General features: G+C 47.4%; 1 protein-coding gene across 1 annotated transcript; it reads right to left on the reverse strand.

Annotated features, from left to right (window-relative positions):
* Positions 1–522: 522 nt before the first annotated feature.
* LOC117039906 (vertebrate ancient opsin-like) lies at positions 523–19,607 on the reverse strand. The gene is made up of 4 exons (XM_033137292.1): positions 19,229–19,607; positions 11,405–11,736; positions 8,769–9,005; positions 523–744 (listed from the first exon to the last, which is right to left on the reverse strand). The coding sequence occupies exons 1-4, from the start codon at positions 19,605–19,607 to the stop codon at positions 523–525; spliced, it is 1,170 nt and encodes a 389-aa protein (XP_032993183.1).
* Between the last annotated feature and the right edge of the window lie 2,292 nt (positions 19,608–21,899).

The following is a 21,899-nucleotide window of genomic DNA, read 5'->3' on the forward strand; positions in this document are numbered from 1 at the left end:
CCCGGGTGTTTATGACAAATGCTCACAGGCTTTGCTGTTGCTTCACAAGGAGCAAAGGCTGAGGAAAGGATGTGGTTGTCGGGTAGGCAACTTTTCTTCACTTGGTGTTGCTTGGCTACTTCAAGCAAGAGCTGCTAGTCCCACTGGTGCTTTTCACACCCACGGAGAAGCAGCAGGGCCACGTGCCGCTACTGTGCATTTTACTAGGAGTTGCAGGTACAATTTTAACTCCCAAACTCCATGCCAGGAATGGCACAACGTAGCAAACAACTAACACAGTGTGAGAAAAAACAAGAAACAGTAGATGTGCACCCAAAGCGCCCATCCACAGATAATGCCTTTTGCATCTCTGCATGATTCTTCGTTTCGACTTTGCCTCTTTCCACTCAGTTTTCTCTGCATCAGAGGCACCATCTTGCACCCAAGACTGGGGGGGGCTGGCATGTGACATGTGTGTGTGACATCATGTGCCCAGCATGCAGTGCATGCATGTGAGGTAATGCGCGCAACACATGTGTGATGTCACATCGAGAGGAAGCCAAGCACAGCAATGGAGTGGCTTCTTCTCTCATACTGAGGAGCCAGCCACTGAACTGTACTGTGCTCAGCTTGGCGATCGGCCTCCTCTGCCCCCCTGAAGAGGCCCAGCCCTGTGCCAGGAGGTTTTAAGGGAACTGAAGACACCTCTGCCGCTAAGCGTTCTGGATTGAGTGTATTTGCACCAACCAGCTCATTTATTTGCTCCTGATGCAGAGACACAGCATAATTGCCCACCCTCAAAAGAGCTGGGCTCTTCCCAATCCAGTGTTGACTACTTGTATACAGGTGAAACTCGAAAAATTAGAATATTGTGGAAAAGTCCATTTACGTAAGCAATTGTTTTCAATAGCTACTGGAGTTTATTATATGAGACAGACTCATGACATGCAAAGCGAAATATGTCTAGCCTTTATTTGTTATAATTGTGATGATTATGGCACACAGCTGATGAGAACCCCCAAGTTGAAATTGTGAATTTGGGGTTCTCATCAGCTGGACGCCATAATCATCACAATTATAACAAATAAAGGCTAGACATATCTCGCTTTGCATGTCATGAGTCTATCTCATATATTAGTTTCACCTTTTAAGTTGAATTACTGAAAGAAATGAACCTTTCCACAATATTCTAATTTTTCGAGTTTCACCTGTATATCCATGCCCCCGTTAAATCTGCAGCCACACCTTTGTAGTATACATCACTCTGTCTTGTCCTTCTTCCGAGTGGGTTCTTCTGGACTGAGTTACTCCATGTCTCACTATGGGTGCCTCCAGACTGGCAGTGTTTTGCAGGAGGGATGAATTGGATTAAAGTGCTCTGTCCCCCAGCACAACAACTCCATTAAAAAAGAAAAGCACCAGGGGCCCTCCAGACATCCTTTTTTTTGTGGATTCGTGAAAATATGGTCTCATGATGCTACTGAAGTGGCCACATGCGATCCTGCTTTCAATACTTTGGTTGATCTACACAAAAAACTCTATAAATAAATCATAAATTAAAAATTATTATAACAAAGGGGGGGAAACGCTATGGAAAATTGCTTGGGGTTTTTCTCTCTCTCTCCAGCTGAGTCCACAGTTTATGCTTGCAAGGGTTTCAGGACAATCATACTGCTTCATTTCCAATTGGTGCACATTCTGGAACTTCCTGATGAAATTTTGTAACCTTTAATACCACAAATGTCCCAAGCTTTATTTTTTGCCCCACTTCTGCTACACTATACCACCTCCCCTGGGCAACAACAATATGATGGCATCAAGGAAATATCACAGAACAGCCAATAACACAGAATATATCCACCACTAATGTGCTATTATTGTGTGATGTACTATTACTTTGCCAAATACACTCACCATAGAACTCCAGTCAGGAGGGCCCCATGGACGTCTTGCAGTTAGAAAGTGACGGGGAAGTGCAATGAAAAGTGTGGGGTGAACAAATGATATGTGAGAAGACCCACAAACAAGCTACAAGCAAATCAGTATGAACGCTCATCATTGCATAACCTTCCTGCGAACAAATCAGAATAAAAACTCAAGGAGGGGTCCTAAGTTACTCGTTTTTTCAGAGATGCTCCATGATTATCCAGTTTTAAACTGAGAAGAAATTCTGGAGGTCCTGTAGTATATCCCTCCCCTCACCCACCCACCCACACTGCACAGTACAGGATTTTTCTCAATGCAGGCCCATAACGATCTCTCTTCACTTCCCAGATAATTGGGACAATTTGTTTCAGCACTCAGCAGCCTGTTTTAGACAATTTTATTGACACATCCAGCAAAACAAGTTGAATAGTAGAATGGACTACATTTCTTCGAACTGCAAGTGTGCAAGTGTTGGGGGTGGGGAATTGTACTTCTGAATGAAATTGCAATAAAGTGTACCATGATCACATGTGGAATAAGCTCAGATCAGCCACGTCTAGGTCTAGCAAAACAGAGCCAGAAACAAGTCAATCAGCGAGATCCTTTTTAAAAAAAATTTAAACAAGACAAAGAGGCAGATATCCATTTGTTTTAATTTTCACACATCAATCTATAATGACTAGCAAATTAAAATGGAGTTGGGAGGACTCTGAAACCAGGATACTGAGTCACAGGGCTCAAGCTGCAACTGAGAAAGATGCCTTATGTCCCATCAAAGCAATGTTCCATTTATTTATTTATTTATTTTATTTCAGGGGTTACGGGAAATGCATGACCTTCTTCGGGCCACAGAAGCAGGTAAGACAAGTGGTTACTAGGGAGAGGGTGTGCTCTATGGTGGTGTCCCCGTTGCGACGGTCTGACAGACACATGTAAAAGGCCATAGAATGTTAATCAGCCCAAGGCTGGTGCCTAAAGATAATGTAGTGAACGTGCTAGGCAAGCTTGCCTGGGGAGAGAGTTCCAGAAATGTGGAGCCACCATGGGGAATATCTATTCTCATGTTGCCATCCTCCAGACCTCTCATGGAGGAGGCACGTGAAAAAGGACCTAAAATAATGATTACAGGGTCTGGGACAATTCATATGGTAAGATTTATTATCCTACTACATTTCTATACTGCTCAGGGATTCAAGGTGGTGTACATGATTCTCCCCACCTCTGCAATTTTTATTTTTATTTTTTTATTAAAGATTTTCTTGATTTAAAAAAGGTATGTGCAATGTCTCTCTCGTATTTTTTCCATGTAACATTTTTACAAATCAGTTTTGTTTGTTGAGACATTAGGAAGAAAAGGGGGAAAGAGGTGGGTGACGATGTTTCTATTTTACTTGCAACAACCCTTTGAGAAAGATTGGGCTAAGATTGCCCTGAAGTTACCCAATGAGCTTCATGGCAGAGGCAAGATATGAACTCCGAATTTCCCTAGGCCTGGTCTGACACTCTATCCCAGAACATCTTCAATCTAGTGCTATCCAGGTGTTTTGGACTGCAAATCCTATCAGCTGTAGCAGCCCAAAATAGCTCAGTTTGTTAAAGCATGGTGCTGATAACAACAAGGCTGCAGACAGCTGCATGGAGTTTTGCTAGATGATTCTCAGGGCCCCTTCCAACTCCGTGATTCAAGATTCAAGATGGAGAAACATATTGGAAGCACCAACCTGACAAATGGTAGCCACATCCACTGGCAGAGGAAGAGCAGTGCGGGGGGGATCGCACCACGCCCCCAGGACGCACGCCAGCCCTGCCCCTGCCTGCTCTTTGCCTCCCCCCCCCAGTGCCAGAGCATGAGGCTCCGCCACTGGCCACATCACACCAACACAAGTAGGCGTCAGGTGGATTCCTTTGTTCTTCCAGCCTGTTTACATCTCTTTTGTTTCCCTCTTTCGTTGGGTTTGAGTGCTGTGTTTTTAGTGATCTCATGTCACAATAGTTTCAGGCTCATTTTCTGCTGACAGTGGGTTCTGCATTGATCTTTTCTTTTCTTTTTTAAGCCTCTCGCTGGTTGGATTTGCATTTCTTGACTTCTATTTCTGAACCAGGGTGAGTTGGGTGGCATTATGAGCCAGGAATCATTCCTGTCTCATGATCCCAAGTGAGACTTGGGACTCTAGTTCGGAGGGGGGAAATGGCACACAGAGTGCATCCCAGAAGCACATCTACAATATGAGTATGTGGCACCAGAGCTCTTCTGGCTCACAGATGAAGCATTGCCAATCTCTGATTTGGAGGACTCCATCATCACAGAGCCTCCTTGCAGTGAATATGAAGCTTGCAGCTGGAATACACCTACCACCATAGGGCTCCATCTGAGGGCTTGTCCATACTTAAACTTGTCCCATGCCTAGAAAGCATACGTCTGAGAGTTTCTGCTTGTCCCATGCTTCCTAGCCACAGGTTTGAGCAGTTTTTCTGTTTGCCCCACTGCTTTTCCTGGGACAACCAATTCTTCATTGCTGAATCAGAGCAAACGCTAATCTGCAGAAAACCCAATTGACGTTTACTCCAATTCAGTGGTAAAGAGGAGGAAAGCAGCGGGAAAAGCGTAGGTGTGGATGAGCCCTGGCTGTCGCTGAAGCAACACCTAAGCTCTGCTCGGTGCCTTGTGTAGCCATCGGCCTAAGCTCTGCACAAGGCCTGGCCTGAGGACATTGCTTGTATCATACCAGGAAGTATACAAACGCCAAGACAGATTGAGAGAGGTGGCATGGGTAGCAGGTAGTACCTGATCCTCCTCTCTCAATAGTTAGGCCTCTCTCTGCCTGAGATCCCGGACAGTTGTTCCCAGTTTGGGTTGACAGTAACTGAGCTGCATTAGCCTTTCCACAAACTGGTGGCTTCCAGATGCTAGGGACTAAAAGTCCCATCATCCTTGGCTAGGGCTGATGGGAACTGTAGTCAAAAGCATACTGAGGAAGCCTAGCTTACAAAGGCAACCAGTATAAGGTAGTTTATAATGCCCATGGCCATGGAGGAAGTCACTTGCAGAGCCCAGAAGGTGACAACAAAAACATTTGAATTTCTGGTCCATGATCTCCACTTGATTTGGAGGCACCAATAAATCTCCTTGCCAAGGGTGGAAGAGAGCCTAGTTATGCCTCTGATCTTGGGGGAAGCCACAACATTTAAACTGCAATAAAGCTGGCCTAAAGTTGTAGTAGTGTGGACAGGCATATGACTGGAACTGGCTGGCAGAGAGAGGCAGCAATGAGTCACCCTGCTCTCCTGTGCAAAACCTAAAAAGCTGACAGCATCTTCTGATTTCTTTTCCATACAGCAGAGGTCACACTTCGTCACTCTGGTGCTACACTCCAGCAATAAGCAGGGTAGCATTGGGCATTTCTAGAGAGAAGTTCCTCCACTCACCTCTAACTGCTCTCAAAGTTTTGAGCAAGCACGTGTGACTTTGGATCAGTCTGGAAGTCTAGGTGCAAGTCACCAAATGGGCATCAGGCTGAAGATGCCAAAACAAGCCTCTTCAAGCTAGGACTCATAGTGAAGCCACAAGAGTTTTCTGCTTCCTTGTAGTAGGGAGTCCAGCATCCCTTTGGTTTGGCATTTCATCTGTCTGCATGCAGGACAATTGGATTTCGAACGTTCCACCAGCTGCATTGTTGAAATCCTGGCTTGCTTTTGAATTCAAAGTGGTTTGCAGTTGCTTTGGTGGAGGCCCGCATTTTATGAGAATGATGAAACACTTGTAAAACTGGAGGCGGGGGAAGGAAACCAAACAAAATGTGAAATTCAGCATACAAGCAAAAACAAACAAGCTCACCGCAGTTAACTTGGGCAAATCTTTTTAGCCATCACATTCAACCCTCAATTTAGTTTCTTGCTTTGGATTCCCAAAGCAAGCAGCACTTTCTGAACACGGCCCAGGAGGAAGGAGCGGAACCACAGTATAACAGTGCCCCCAGCTCCCAGCCCCTCTATAGCCTGTCCAGAAGGATGTTATGGTCGATGGTATCAAAGGCCGCTGAGAGATCCAGAAGAACTAGGAAACAGCTCTCACCTTTGTTCCTAGCCCGCCGGAGATCATCGACCAGCGCGACCAAGGCAGTTTCAGTCCCATGATGAGGCCTGAATCCCGATTGGAAGGGATCCAAATGGTCCGTTTCTTCCAGGCATGCTTGGAGTTGTTCAGCAACCACCCGCTCAATCACCTTGCCCAGGAATGGTAGATTTGAGACTGGGCGATAGTTGGCCATACTGGCCGGGTCTAAAGATGTTTTTTTAAGAAGCAGTTTAATGACCGCCTCTTTCAGCAGGTCTGGAAAGATTCCGAAGAAGAAGAAGAAGAAGAAGAAGAAGAAGAAGAAGAAGAAGAAGAAGAAGAAGAAGAAGAAGAAGAAGAAGAAAGACCTCCAGGAGGAGGGGACCACAGTTGCTAGGGGAACAACTAGCCTCTCCCTGACACTGCCTCCCCCAGTCCAGATTGCACCTCTTTCCATTGGCCCAGGCAGCTTGCTGTTCACCCACTCAGTCTTTCCCTATCCCAGCAGCAGCAGCAGCTGGTGTGGGCTGCACATGCCTCACCTCCCTGCTCCTTGATTATGATTGACAGCTCAATGAAGTGTGTGTGGGGGGGTCTGCAGCTCTATTTGCTCAAACACCTCCTAGGATGCTGCAAACAACCAATCTGTGGCATTAGGCAAAGGCCCCATCTGCATTATATATAAAGCAGAATCACAGCACTTGCACCCCCAAAGAATCATGGGAACTGTAGTTTGTAAAGCAAGTTAGGAGACTCCTATTCTCTGCAAAGAGGGATGGATTGTTAAAGCACGCTGCGAATCATAGAATTCTGAATACCTACCAGCAATCGGCACCCTTTGCAAACTGCAGTTCCCAGGATTCTCTGGGGAAAGACATGGCTGTTTAAAGATGTATGGTACTGCTTTTGTTGTATAATACCGATCAGCTCCTTCACACAGGCTGTTTGTCCTCCTGTCTTTCATACATCAAGTGATAAACACATGTGGGAAAACTAGTCCCATTCCTCTTGAGGCAGCTTGAATAGCCAGCCCACCCCTTCATGTTAGGCTCTCAATGGCCCTCAGATCTACCGAAAGCACCACTGGTAGAGCATGAGGCTCTTAATCTTAGGGTAGTGGGTTTAAGCCCCACGTTGGGCAAAAGGTTCCTGCATTGAAGGGGATTGGACAAAATGACCCTTGTGTTCCCTTCCAACTCTACAGTTCTATGATTCTATGAAAACACTGACTGGGTCCCAGCAGCAATTGTCCTAGCTCATTATACTATAGCTAACAGCAGGCAGATTCCTGAGCCTTCTGAAGAAACCATAGCTGACATAGTTGCTTGCTGCCACCTTGTGGCCACCAATGGCAATGCTGACATTTATGCTTCATTTCTAATTTACCAGTAGGGGGAATTCCTTGGCTCCTCAGATGTTGCTAGACTGCATATCCTTCCATTCCCGATCATTGGCCTTGCTGCCTGGGGCCAGTGGGTGTTGGAGCCCAACAACACCCAATGTGCCACAGGGTTTCTGGAGATAAGTTTGTGGTGGAGCACATGCTTTGTATGGGGAAACTCCCAAATTCACTCCAGGCATCTCCAGTTTAAAAAGGATCAGATGGGAACAAACCCTTTAACAAGAGCCCAGGCTGAGAAGGGTTTGTTCCCATCTGATCCTTTTTAAACTGGAGATGCCTGGAGTGAATTTGGGAGTTTCCCCATACAAAGCATGTGCTCCACCACAAACTTATCTCCAGAAACCCAGTTCAGCTGTAAGCGCCACCTGTCCCCAAACCAAAGTCTGGGTTTTGCAAGCTGGTGGTATGTTCTAATATGCACCATTCTATCTTCCTCCCAATCACACACAAATTCTCCCTCCCTTTTATGGCATACAGCTTCTTGGTCATGTGGCCAGCATGACTAAGCCGTTTCTGGCGAACCAGAGCAGCGCACGGAAATGCCATTTACCTTCCTGCCAGAGCGGTACCTATTTATCTACTTGCACTTTGACGTGCTTTCGAACTGCCAAGTTGGCCGGAGCTGGGACAGAGCAACAGGAGCTCCCACCATCGCGGGGATTCGAACCGCCAACCTCCTGATCGGCAAGCTGTGGTTTAACCCACAGCGCCACCCATGTCCATTTGCAGGTCACAAAAATGCTCACAGTTAAAGCCTCTCAAACAGTCCTTTGATGCTTTTTCTGCACATGCTTTTTCAAGCCCTTTCCCAAATCATCCCAACTGTTGAAATATTTTGGTTCAAAACAGAGCAGAAGGGGGCTGGGAAGGTTTCACACTCTCCCATAACAATAGTGCTAAAATTGCACACTGTCCCCCCCCCCCCATACACACAGCCGCAAGCAGTGCTGCAGCAGCAACCTGCCAAGTCATCAGCAGCAGGTGAGAGTTGGTGATTTGAAGCTTAAACATACCTTGGAGAAAAGATGGTGGGGTGGAGAGGGGGGTGGAGCCAGGCAGCACAGGCTATTGTAATACTGTGTGTCAGTCAATGAGAAACTGTGTTTGTAGCAGCAAATGGATGCACAGCAGAAGTCAGAAAAGGGAGAGCAGAGGGAGAAGTTATGACCAGGACATTGGAAGCCAATGGTTGTACCCAATGCCTATGCCAAACCTCTTACATCTGTAGTCAATAAAGTTGCGGCCTGATTTGACCCAAAATTATGCTGTGCTGCCTGGTTATTCTCCATGAGTCAGGCAAAAGAGTGTGTTGCACCTGGGCACAAGAGGGATGCTGGACTAGATGGGCCACTGGTCTGCTCCACCAGGCTCTTCTGATGTTCTCATGATATGCTATCATGTTCTTACCTGCTTGTTCAAGAGGACATAAAGGATGGGATTCACAAACGTGCTAGTCTTGGCCAGAATGGACGGGATAATGCTCACTGAGGGGCTGATTATTCCGGGCTGGCCAAATGTCGCAATCAGGGAGACAATTCCATATGGCATCGAGCAGAGGAGGTAACAGGTGACCATTGACACCACCATGAACAGGATGTGATGTTCTCTTTTCTGAACAGATGTCAGGTGGAACCTACAGACCTGCTAAAATATGAGAGAGGGGACATTTTCATAGAGTTTCTTCTTCATTGCACTCTGCACCACCTTACCCAAACGCAGGCCATTCCCCAAATCATTTTTTATTTATTTTTTTGCACCAGCTCCTTTAACTCTTTAGAGCAACGTTCCGAAACCTGGGGCCCTCTGTGTGGTCCCAGTAGCAAAGGTATTTATTTACAAGCAGGAACTTCAGTTTCCTCTGACAGCTTCCTGGGGGTGCAAGAACATAAGTGCCACCAGTGGCCCATTGAGTTGGGCATCCTGAGGCCCATTATGGGAGGCCCACAAGCAGGATCTGAGCACAAGAGCCTTCTCTCCTCCTACGGTTTCTAGCAAATAGTATTCAAAAGCATTCCATCAGGGTTAGTAGCAGCCAGTGACAGTCTTATCCTCCAGGAATTTGTCCAATCCTCTTTTACATGATGATCATTGCCTCTTGTGGGAGCAAGTTCCATAGTTTGACTCTGTGCATCTGTCCTGAATCTTCTAGTGTTATGAGAAGGAGGGGGGGGGGGAATTGCTTCTATCCACTTTCTCCATACCATGCATAATGTTTTATTTTCTATCATGCAACCTACTGTATTTTGTTAAGGAAAAAAGGTCCAAATACTGTAACCTCATAGGGGATAACTCCATCCCCTTGATCATTTTAATTGGCCTTTTCTGAAACCTTTCTGGCATCTGCTTGTCCATTGTTGGAAATAGCACACGGGGTTGGTGGACCAGTAAGATGCTTCTCACCTTCTTATATGGACTTAGCAAAAAAGTGAGATTGCCATTCTATTTACCGGTACTTGCCTCTTTGTTTCCAACCCTTCTTTCCAGATGTGGGGAGCATTTGCCACTCCACATGTTGTTTGAATAAAACTCCCATCAGCCCCACCCAGCATAACCAGCGGTCAGGGATGATGAGAATGGTCCAACCCAACTAGAGAGCACCAGGTCTTGGAAGGCAGCCTTGTTATGACTGTTCATTATTACTCTGTGACAATACAGGGCCAGCTTAGTGGTTTTGGGGGTGGGAGATCATAAGAAAAGCTAGATCAGGTCAAATGGGAAGCATGCAAACAGGTCCAGTCTGCTTCAACATCACTCTCCCTACCTGCTATTTCCAGCAACTGATATTTGGGTTCAACATCTGGAGGGCCAGCTGCTCCCCAAACACTCTAGTCATGCAAAAGCCAGAGGTTTCCACACAAGCCCACATCCAAGAAAGACAGAGGATTTGCCATCATCTCAGGACACATTTATGCAAGGTGAAAGCACTCAAACATGGTGCTGTGCAGGGTTGTGGGGAGAAATATTGGCCTGGGGGGAGTTTCAAGGTCTGAATAGAAAAGCCTTGAGGGTCACATCTGGCATCCAAGTTTCCACACCCAAGGTTGGCACATCTGCACTGACAGGAAGCATTTCACAGCCCTACCTGGAACCTTCTCCATGCAGAATCCATGCTCTACAGCTAAGCTATGGCTCCACCCCTAAGACTAAATATTCTAGTCCTCATGACTCTGAATAAATGGGTTTCCATTGAATTGTGTCCCTTCTCCAAATCATCTGATTCAGTACAAAGCAGATGAATATGTTCAAAGCCTGGCACTGCTTTTGCTATTTATATAAGGAGAATATATCACACTGCTTCCCATGTTTCCCTTGCTGCTAATCTGCTTCTATTCACTGAAATCATTTCTGGAGGCTCTGCTCTTTCTTTAAAAAAAAAAAAAGTCAATGACAGTAATTGTCTTATCGTCCCTGTGATTTTTCTGAAGTCGCAGTACGCAACTTTCGGCTCTTACACAACTGCCAGCTGCTAGAATTCACAGCTACCTCTCAATCCCTGGGAACTTAAAAATGCTGCTGTGATTCAACCATTCATAAGCTTACACCAAAAGTAAATGTTCTTCTCCCTTGAAGTAGGATTCTATAAATAAGGGGAGGGAGACATTTTGTGCAAGTTGCACAATCCTCTGTGGGAGCCCTGGAAGAGCTCCTACACCAAGGGTCAGCAACCTTTTTCAGCCATGGGCCGGTCCACCGTCCCTCAGACCATGTGGTGGGCTGGACTATATTTTGGGGGGAAAAGAACGAATTCCTATGCCCCACAAATAACCCAGAGATGCATTTTAAATAAAAGGACACATTCTACTCATGTAAAAACATGCTGATTCCCGAATCGTCCAAGGGCTGCATTTAGAAGGCAATTGGGCTGCATCTGGCCCACGGGCCTTAGGTTGCCTACCCCTGATCTAGACACAGCTCCAAACAAGAGACACACCTGCCCCTCCTAACAAATCCAAGCTAACAACCTCAGGCCAGCAACGTGACATGTGTGCACACACAACTGCACCACCACATTCTGTCAAAGAGGTTAGGGGGCTTTGGTTTACCTTTCTAATCGTCTGCAGGATTTTCCCATAGCAGTAGATCATCGTCAGGAGGGGCAAGATGAGGCAGAAGATGAAGAGGCAGATGATGTAGGAGAAGTTGCTGGGAGTCTTGGCATGCCAAGAGACAGAGCAGGTCGTGCCAGGCCCTTCGGGGCCATAGCTGCTCCAGCCGAAAAGAGGCGGCAAGGTCCAGAACAAAGAGTAGATCCAGGAGGCAATGATGCAAAGCCAGGACTTGGTGTAACTGGACACAACCGGCTTGGCCTGCCTCCGCAGGACCGTGACATAGCGCTCATAGGAGAGGATGGAAAGAGACACAAGGGAAACGATGCCTGCAAGAGAGAGAGAGCAGCCAAGAGATAACGGATCAAAGAACTGCTTTTGGAATGCTGGATTGTAAACCTGTGACGTTGGGAGACAGGTGATATCCAGCTCAGGAACCCAATACCTTTCCCTGCTATGTACTAAACCATAACCTGCGATCGTCACCAGAGGTCCTTCTCCATCTGCCCCTTCCAAGGGGGGGTCTGGAGGGGGTGCAGCACAAGAAGAGGCCTTTTCAGTGGTGGTTCCTTGCTTGCGGGATGCTCTCCCCAAGGAGGTTTGCCAGGCACCATCATTACTTACCATTATGCACCAGGAGGGGGGAAAAATATTTCTCCGCTGTGCTAAACAGTTGGTCCCTTACCTCTCTTGCCCTGATCTTGCCACTGTGATCCATGCAACAGTCACCTCCAGGCTTGATTATTGTAACTCACTCTATGTGAGGCTGCCCCTGAAGCTGACTCAGAAACTCCAGCGAGTGCAGAATGCCGTGGCAAGACTCCTTACGGGGTCTTCGCGCGGGACTACATTCATCCAGTGCTTTACCAGCTGCACTGGCTCCCAGTGGAGTACAGGATCAAGTTTAAGGTGCTGGTTTTGACCTTTAAAGCCCTATATGGCCTAGGACCCTCATACCTACGGGACGGCCTCTCCTGGTACGCCCCACGGAGGACCTTACAGTCTGCAAATAATAACACATTGGAGATCCCGGGCCTCAGAGAGATTAGGCTGGCCTCAACCAGAGCCCAGGGCCTTTTTGGCCTTGGCCCCGGCTGGTGGAACGCTCTGCCACAAGAGATCAGGGCCCTGCAGGATTTGACATCTTTCCACAGGGCCTGCAAGACGGAGTTGTTTTGCCAGGCCTTTGGTCAGGGCTCAGCCTGACTCCCCTTTTCTTTTTCTTTTTTATAAGAACTAATATGAAAGAGGCCTCCCAGCATTCTCACAGGCCCATATAAGACCAGCGTAAACAGTTGGGCCGATGAGCACTTACTGTTCCCAACCCTAACCCTGTGGAAAGCCATCTAATTAGACTTTAATTTGATTTTGACCTTTTTTAAGGATGTAATTTAATTATTGTTTGATTTTATATTAATGTTATATATCTGATGTTAGCTACCCTGAGCCTGACTTCGGCCGGGGAGAGTGGGATATAAATAAAAGTTTATTATATTATTTATTATTCTTTTCCGCAAAGCCTTTGGCTTTTAACTTTTTGGGTGGGATGGGATGTTTTAGTCTTGCCTTTTAAAACTGTGGGTGAGTTTTAACTTTTTCTTTGGGTTTTTTTTAAAAAAATTTAAAAAACAAATATTTATTTACAACCTTATAATTATTACAATAGTTTTCATACATCAAAATTATACAGTAAATTACATCACATTGTAATTCTTCCTTACACAAATTTCTTTCTTTATCCCACCACCAAAATCCCCTCCCCACACCCCTCTGACTTCCCTCCATCACCAATTTGACTTCCACAAAAAGAACGTTGTAAACTTACTCTTGCATTCCAGATTTCCTTTTATATTAATTTGTATATTGATTCACCTAATTCATTTCTAAATTTTCTATTTTATTTACTTCATATCTCTTAATCAAGGCATGATAGTATATTATTTTTTGAGCAATATTTTACCATGTAATCCTCATAGCATTTCCATTCATCTTTTAGCTTTCATTTAGATTGATTTCTTATTGCGGCCGTTAATTTTGCCAATGATAAATACTCACTTAATTTGCAAATCTATTCCTCCTTTGCAAAAGGCGTCGGAGGCAGATTTTGGGGACGGGGTGCCTCTTGAGGTAGTGGTGGAGTCAGCAGAGACAGCTTTGGGGCAGACTGGCTCTGGAGGCGGTGGCGGAGATAGCTTTTGGGGCTGGCCTGGCTCTTGAGGCGGCGTGGGAGTCAGTGGAGGTGGGTTTTGGGGCTGGCCTGGCTCTCGAGGTGGCGGTGGAGTCGGCGAAGCCGGCTTTTCGGGCCGTTCTAGCTCTCGAGGTGGCAGTGGAGTCGATGGAGTTGGCTTTTACACCTGCCCTGGCTCTGGAGGAGGCGATGCAGGCTGGAGGCAGTGGGGGTGTTGACTACGGTGGTTTGTAGGAGGAGTAGGAGTAGGGGGAGGGTGGTGGTGACATAGGAGGAGGGGGGCCCCTAGGGGCGGGTGTGGTGTGGTGGTGAAATGAGATGATGTCTGCGGTTTTGACATCCACTGGAGGGCGGTAATTGCTGTTTGCTCAGATTGAGCACTAAAGAGTTGTTTTCCCGGGGGGGGGGGGAGCAATGGGACAACAGGAAGTGTGGATAAGACGCAGGTGGCGCTGTGGTCTAAACCACTGAGCCTCTTGGGCTTGCCGATCAGAAGGTCAGCGGTTTGAATCCCCATGACAGAGTGAGTACCCGTTGCTCTGTCCCAGCTCCTGCCAAGCTAGCAGTTTGAAAGCACGCCAGTGCAAGCAGATAAATAGGTACCACTGCGGCGGGAACATAAACGGCGTTTCCATGCACTCTGGCTTCTGTCACAGTGTTCCATTGTGCCAGATGCGGTTTAGTCCTGCTGGCCACATGACCTGGAAAGCTGTCTGCAGACAAACGCCATCTCCCTCAGCCTGAAAGCAAGATGAGCGTCACAACCCCACAGTCGCTTTTGCCCGGACTTAACAATCCAGGGGTCCTTTACCTATTTTTAATGTTTCAGTTAATCAAAGGATTCTTCTCACATTTCCAGTGTCAAAGCTCAAACTGATAAAAACCTGGCAACTACCGGTATATCAATTGAACATGCCCAAACATCCTCACTTGACCTGAAGGCAGATGAAGGTGACAAAATATGCAAAGGAAAAGTCACGCAAAGATTTTGATGTGCCTGAAATGGAAACTTTTAAGAGACTTAAATTTTGAGGTCACAGTTCACAAAATTATTCAAGATGATTTGCATGTTGAAACATTTTCTTTTGTATTTGAGATAATCAATCCATTATTATTGTATGACTTATTCTTGCAATTTAAAATAAATTTAGCAGTTTCAAGTTTTGTGCATTTCAGTTTTTCTACAAGACACCTGTTTCTGAAAATTGAAATTAGCAATTGAGGCTGGAGAATGCAAGTACAGTGGTACCTTGGGTTACGTGCTTAATTCGTTCCGAAGGCCCGTTCTTAACCTGAAACTGTTCTTAACCTGAAGCACCACTTTAACTAATGGGGCCTCCCGCTGCCACTGCGCCGCCAGAGCACAATTTCTGTTCTTATCCTGAAGCAAAGTTCTTAACCTGAAGCGTTATTTCTGGGTTAGCGGAGTATGTAACCTGAAGCGTATGTAACCTGAAGCATATGTAACCCGAGGTACCACTGTACAGTAGTTAGCCTAGCCTAGGATGCAAAATAGGCTGGCACCAACCCTGCATATATTTAGAGGCCAGAACCAGCTGCCGTCCTCTTCACCCATACTGGCTTATCCTGCTTGTTTGCAAATTGGCATTATAAAAACATAGAAAATAACCTTCTCACAAGGAAGAAAGCCAGACTCTGTGATCTTTGGGAATTTTGTTTCCTGTTTCCTGATTTCAGAGCTGGTAGATCTCATCTTGCATCTATCCCTCAGTAAAAGCCAGGTCTTGCCTTTATGGCTCTCTGCATCTTCATACACAAGGCACCAGGGGCGTCGCTATGGGGGGGGCGATGGGGGCGGGACGCCCCCAGTTCAACCCCTGGGGAGGGTGAAGCGGGCGGCCAGCCCCACCCTCGCCGCGATCCGTGAGCCCAATGTGCGACCGGTGGCTAGCTTTATATCGCCAGGCGGCCGCTGCTCTCTCAGCCTCTCAGCCGGCTCAGCTAGCTTTCCCCTGGGAGGGGGGTTGACACTCTCGGAGCTGGCCCCACCCCCGCGATCAGCAACGCAGCCAGAGCCAGCCCGCGCCTACAGTATTCTTTTGTATTTTTCTTTTTCTTCCGAGGCTGCTGGGCTTGGGGGGGGGTGGCCCTGAGAGGAGGCGAGGGGCGGGCTAGCGCGGCGCCACGCTAGTGGCTGGCTGGCCCGTGATGCCTCCTCGCTGGCCCCGCCCCTCGTCCCGCGCGCCTGCAGCTTTCTTTTGTATTTTTTCTTTTTCCGAGGCTGCCCACGCTGCGAGGAAGAAAATGAAACCGACCAGGAAAAGTAACTGGGAAGTTGCTGGGGTGCATATGTCCTCACCCCCCCCCCAACCTCTCTTTCTTTTTGCTCGGGGGTTTGGTTTTTTCTTTTGTAAAACTGCCGTCTGTTTTCTCAACAGAGAAACAGAGAATGGTGCGCCCTCGTGGAGAACCGGGTGGTTTGTGTGTATGTGTGTGTGTGTGTGTTTTCGTGTGCATGGAGAGTATCCGATCGGTGTTTGCAAAGAGTGTTCAACTTTGGGGGGGAGAGAAGAGGGACAAAAAAAGCATGAGAAATGCCTTCCAGGCACTCAGCTATGCAAAAGCGAGCGAGAGGTGAGGGAGTCAGGGAAGAGGATCTTTTGTTCGGTAACATTCTGTGCAGCATTGCGAGAGAGATCCAACTTCTTTCCTGCCTTTTCTCTCTGAATGGAGGTTCTTCTGTTGCCTCCCTCCCCCCCCCACCCCGTCCGGCTTTCTTTAAAGGAAACACACACAAACCTTTTTTTAAAAAAAAGATTTCGAAGGTTTCTCCTCCCAAAGCTGCTGTCTTTACTTTTACATGCTTCTGTTCCCTCTAGATCCCCAAATGGCAACTTTCCCACTTTTCTCTTTTGCAAACTCCTTCCCACAACTGCCTCTCAACCCCCCCCCCCACCCCACAAAGAAAAAAACCCCTGGCGATTTAAGAGGTTTCTCTTAAAAAAAAGAAAACAAAACCTGATTTCAGGTGCTTGTAAAACGACAACTTTTGGGGGGAGGGGATGGATTTGTTTGGAGCAAAGCCGGGGTAACGCGTGCTGGGGGGTGGGGGGGGAGAGATCCTTTCTTTCCTGAATTAGAGATCCTTTCTTTCCTGAATTAGAGGTCTCAAACCGGCTCTGCAGCAAGTCTCCTTCCACGATACTTTCTTTTTTCATCACGTTCAGCTTGCCTCCTCCTGCGGTTTGCCTTATTAATCTTATAGCTATCAATTAAACCAGGAGGAAAAGTGCTGCCTTAATCTCTCGCCCCCCTCCCAAAATTTAGGGTATGCATGAGTGACAGTTACTAGTTCCGGAAGATCAACTCCCCCCCCCCCAGTTGTGCAGCGTCTTTCTCTCTCCCCTCCCCACCCGTTTCAGCAGCCCCGGCAAAAGACACAAGCAACAACACGGATCATCAAGCAAAGGAGCCAGAAGGCTCAGGTTGTAGCAAACGCTGGCTGTGGAGCGGGGAGGGAGAGGGATTGACAAAACCTTCTGCAGGGCAATGCAGACAACCTATGGCTAAGTTTCAAGTTATAGTTTGCTTACAAAAGATTACAGTTTTTTGTTTTTTTTAAAGTAGAAAGGAAAATAGCTGAATAGGCTATTCTGAAGGGAAATGTGCTGCATTGCCTTTTCTAACAGCCAGAAATCCACACAGTAAGGTGTGTTTCCGACTTGCTGAAATGGATGTGAGCATTTCAGGTTGCCAACGTACTAGCCCAATCCAGTTCAGTAAATGGTCAAAAGCAAACTATGGTTTGATTCTGCACATTACGTTTAGCTACATATGGAGATGCGGGGGGGGGTGTCAAAAATTTTTTTGCCCCCGGGTACCAATTTACCTAGCTACGCCCCTGCAAGGCACCCCAAATTTCCTTTGTGAGACATGTGTGGAAAGGTAGCCAGTCCCTGCTAAGAGGAAAGAGTGCATGCAGGAGAAGTCATGATTCTGATTGAAGCAGATGGACTGTGACACATCCCAGCTAGAGAGATTAACTGTGTCACATACGGATAATATCATGAACAATGGATGAGCTACAGGGGTACAGAAGCCCAGGAGATTAGTGCAGAATCAGGCTGCACATTGATGCTTTATCCTACAACCCTGCTGGCAACAAAAATGATAGCCATATTTGAAAGAAGCTGGAATTTTAGGGGCAGTTAATACATTTGCAGAGGTGCCCGTAGCAGCTCAGAGATCAACCACTGAGCTCAACTCATGACAGGTCCAGATGTGTTTTCTATTTTCAGCTTGCACAATTAAACTACTAAGAATTAGCTGCCCTTTCATGACACCCAAATTCACCCCACCCCACTCAACCTAATGGTAGGGCTGGCCTGGGCTTTCAGATCCACCACCCTGCCAGACCCCCAGATTCTGACACTTTTCGACCTTAAAGATAGTGGCTGTTTATGGTAATTTCACACATTGCATCTTTAGATGTACACCCAAACAAATGTGACCTGTGAATGCAGCAAAATGCATGTTTGGAAAGACGGAAAGGGCAAGGTCCCAGCACACACATGGTGGGTGGGCACACTGATGCAGCAACCTTGAAGGTTTAGGTCTGGTCAGTACACAGAATGAAGAGACTGTCAAGGGTGGAATCTAGGCACATATAAAAATGCTATGAAAATGTAAAAAAAATAAGTTTAAAAAATAAATTGAATTTGTCATAAGCTGGCCATCAACTTCTAGTGTAACTTTTGTATTATGCACTTAAAACACACTTAAAATGTTATATTTGCAGCTGTATGGCTGAGTCCTAAGATTCCTGACTATGGAGATTGGCTTGAAAGTACATGAACAGTTTTGAAAGTCTGGAGGAGTTGCAGAGTCAAATTGCCAATGGTCTTGGACTTGGCACAGGGGACAGAGTCACCCAAAGGCTTAGAATAACTTTTTGCCTTTTTCCATGACCGGCAAAGCAACAGTAAAGTATGCAAATAATACTTTTTAAATGCAGCATAAATTGGCCAAAATAAGAGAAGCAATTATGAAAACTTGCATCACTCATACAATTTGCTAAATTTTGGGGGGCAGAAATGAAAAGTCAGATCTACACCATACATTTAAAGCACCCTTTAACAGTAATACGGTAGTTTCTCCCAAGGAACTGTAGTTAAAGGGTGCTGGCCTCACAGTGACAATTCCTATCATGCTTAACAAGTCCCCAGGATTCTCTATGACTGTTCCGGAGCACTTTACTGGTGTGAATGGGACCACCGGCAGCACACACATAGCTTCTTTGGTCAAGGCTGGGTCAACTCTATGGCTTTCTCTGGTGTGGTCTCCACATAGCCAGTGTGCTGTAACAGCTAGCATGTTGGACTATGACCTGGGAGACCAGGGTTCGAATCCCAGCTCAGCCATGAATCACACTTGCACTGGGTGATATTTGGCCAGTCTATCTGCCTACTTCATAGGGAAGGAGATCTTTAGAACTGTGGAGGAGTTAATTTATCTAATAAATTAATACATAAATGAACTGGAACTTCAGAAATTTCGATGTTTAAAACCACGCAGGAACTTTGGATACCCTAAAGGCAAACCCCTCTGCTTTCCCAAACATGCCGCGACTCGAGCCTCATCCGCCAAACCAGAGCCTTGCTCTAAAAACCTACCGAAGAGGGAGTTGGCGAAGCCGTACCACTTGCAGCCGGCCTTGCCTAGGAGCCAACGGCCGCGCACGCTGGAGGCGAAGCTGAAAGGGGTCCCGAAGACGCAAACCAGGAGGTCGCTGAGGCTGATGTTGAGCAGGATCAGGTTGATGGGCGTCCGGATGGCCTGGAACTTGACGAAGATCAGCACCACCAGGAGGTTGTTGAGGCTGCCCAGGAGCAAGATGATGCCCAGGCACACAGCCACCGTCAGGTGTCCCGTCCGCCCCAGGCTCCCAGCAGGAGAGGCCAGCAGCTGGCTGTCGAAACTCAAGTTACCAGCGCTTCCCGCCGCGCTCTGGTTGGAAAAGTTGAGGCTCCGGTCGCCAAGCGCCAAGCGCATGGCAGCAGCTGCTCCAAGCCTTTCGAGATTTGGCAGAAATTGTCAGGGCAGCTCGAGACTTAGTCTAACACTCATGCAGCACAGTTCCTAGAGAGGCGTGTGGGCAGCGGCTGGCTCTGCTGTAACCTTCCCGGAGCACCTTCTCCAACCAAGCCCTCAAGTACACATTCTTCTCCAGAGGGACCCACGCGCCAACCCCTGAAGCGGGCGAAATCTGTGCGCCTTTATCAGAGGAGCATGGACCCACCAAGAAGCCTCTTGGCCGCAACGGAGCGCAAATCAGGGAAGGAGGACGGAGCTGCGTATTCGCACAGCAGTGCACCCTGCCTTGAGCCGGAGACGCAGGGAAGAGTTGAAGGAGCGCACCTTTCAAGCGTTGCCCCTCCTGCCTCGCCACGATTTTCTAATGCGAAGGAATGCCGCGCAAAGTTGTGCCCTGTCCTAGTGGTGCCAGCGCACGCACGGGGATCCCTGTGCCTTTACACTTATGGAGACACGGAGGATACCAGGGGCCGGCCGTGAGCCCTCGTTTTGTTTATGGCACAAGGGCGCCCCCCGCCTCACGCAACCGCCTTAACAAAGCCTTGGAGGGCGAGAGGGAACCAAAGACAAACAACGACCCCACCCCCCACCCCTACCCGGCAAGGCAGTGCAGAAAGCAAGCCTTGCGGGGAGAGAGCTTTGCCTCCCGCGCCCCTCTCCTCGCGCCTTTCCAATGTAGCAGGAAGTCTAGACTATATTTCCCTGTAAGGGAGAGCGGGAGTCCTGCGCGTTTTCGGCACTGCTGTTCCGCAGCGGCTCCGCGCCAAGCTCCTAGGCGGATCACCAAACAAAGCGGCTTTGGTGCGGCGGGTTTTATACATTTCCTCTGGCTCAGTCAAAAGCAGCGGCGGGACAATGAAGGGATGGGAACTCCCTTCCAGAAGGGAGGGGCTGCTACTACGCCTCCTTTTTACTTTCGCTTCGCCACCTTTGCGAGGGGAAACAGGAAGGGTCTACACCGTGTGGAGCAAATAGAGGGAAGGGACCTCCCCCCCCCCAACACACACATTCCGCTTTTCATAATACTAGAGCTCGAGGCTGTCCAGTGACAGCAGGAAAAAGGAAAAGACCTCTAGCCGCACAACGAAGACTTGGATGTAAGGAGCATTATTTGCCAGGAAATACGGCGAAGGATTTTTGATAAATCAAGCTGTTTAATGGGTTTAGAATTACTTTGATAACTATTGTTGTGTTTGAAAACTGTTTTTGAAATGCAGATTTGACTGGAAGGAAGGAAGAGGGCTGGAGAAGATGGCAGAAAAGTATCAGCACGTGCTGCCTTGGTTGTATGAAATCAAATGCTTCTAGGTGCCTTACTAACTTTTTTGTTATTTCTCTATGAGACAAATATTTTACAGATCCCACAGCTGGGTCAGATACTCATTGCTAGTGGGTGATCTTGTGAGCTTGGGGTGTGGACTAGATCCCCCCATAATCGCTACATTATGTGAAATGTTAAGAGTTTGACCAAATTCATGAGGAACTGATCTATGAAGTGAAAGTACTGGGAGCCTTGGACTGCAGCACCTCACATTTATTGCAGCATCCTAATAATATCCACATCATCTCCTGATTCTTGATTTCATACAGTCCTTTGAATCCTTAAGTTCGTATATTTGGACAAATTCAGAAGGATAAGGTTATTGGTGACTAAAGCCATGAAGGCTATGTTGCATCAGGGGTCAGCAAACTTTCTGCGCCTCGGGCCAGTGTCTCCAGTGTCGATTACATGGCGGGCCAGAGGGCGGGGGAGCACATGCCCATACACATGCATACACGCTATTTCCTGCACACTTCCGGGTTGGAGGAACACCGGAAATAGCTTGCGCGCATGTGCACGGGCCTCCTCCAACCTGGGTGTGCACCGGAAATATTTCCGGTGCTCCTCCAACCCAGAAGTGGGCAGCCGCGCAGCGCAGCACTGGTAAGAGTGGGCGGTGGCAGCAGGTGGCGGGGGTTGCCATGGGCCAGATAAACAAGTCCCTCGGGCCTTGTCCAGCCTGTGAGCCTTAGTTTGGGGACCCCTGGCTATGTTCCTCCTCCACTGCTGGAGGCAGTATGCGTCTGAATGCCTGGTGCTAGGCATCAACGTTAACAGACCTTGCATCTTGGGTGAATTGGATTGAAAAGATCATTTACAGTTTCTGGAGTTCAAAGGCTTTATTCACGGAATGGACTATTTACAAGGTAAGCAGAGGTGAGAGAGAAATAGCAGACATCCTATCTCAACAAGCTGGAAGAGGACAACAA

This window comes from Lacerta agilis, chromosome Z, assembly GCF_009819535.1.
Source record: "Lacerta agilis isolate rLacAgi1 chromosome Z, rLacAgi1.pri, whole genome shotgun sequence".
Classification (NCBI taxonomy): Eukaryota; Metazoa; Chordata; class Lepidosauria; order Squamata; family Lacertidae; genus Lacerta; species Lacerta agilis.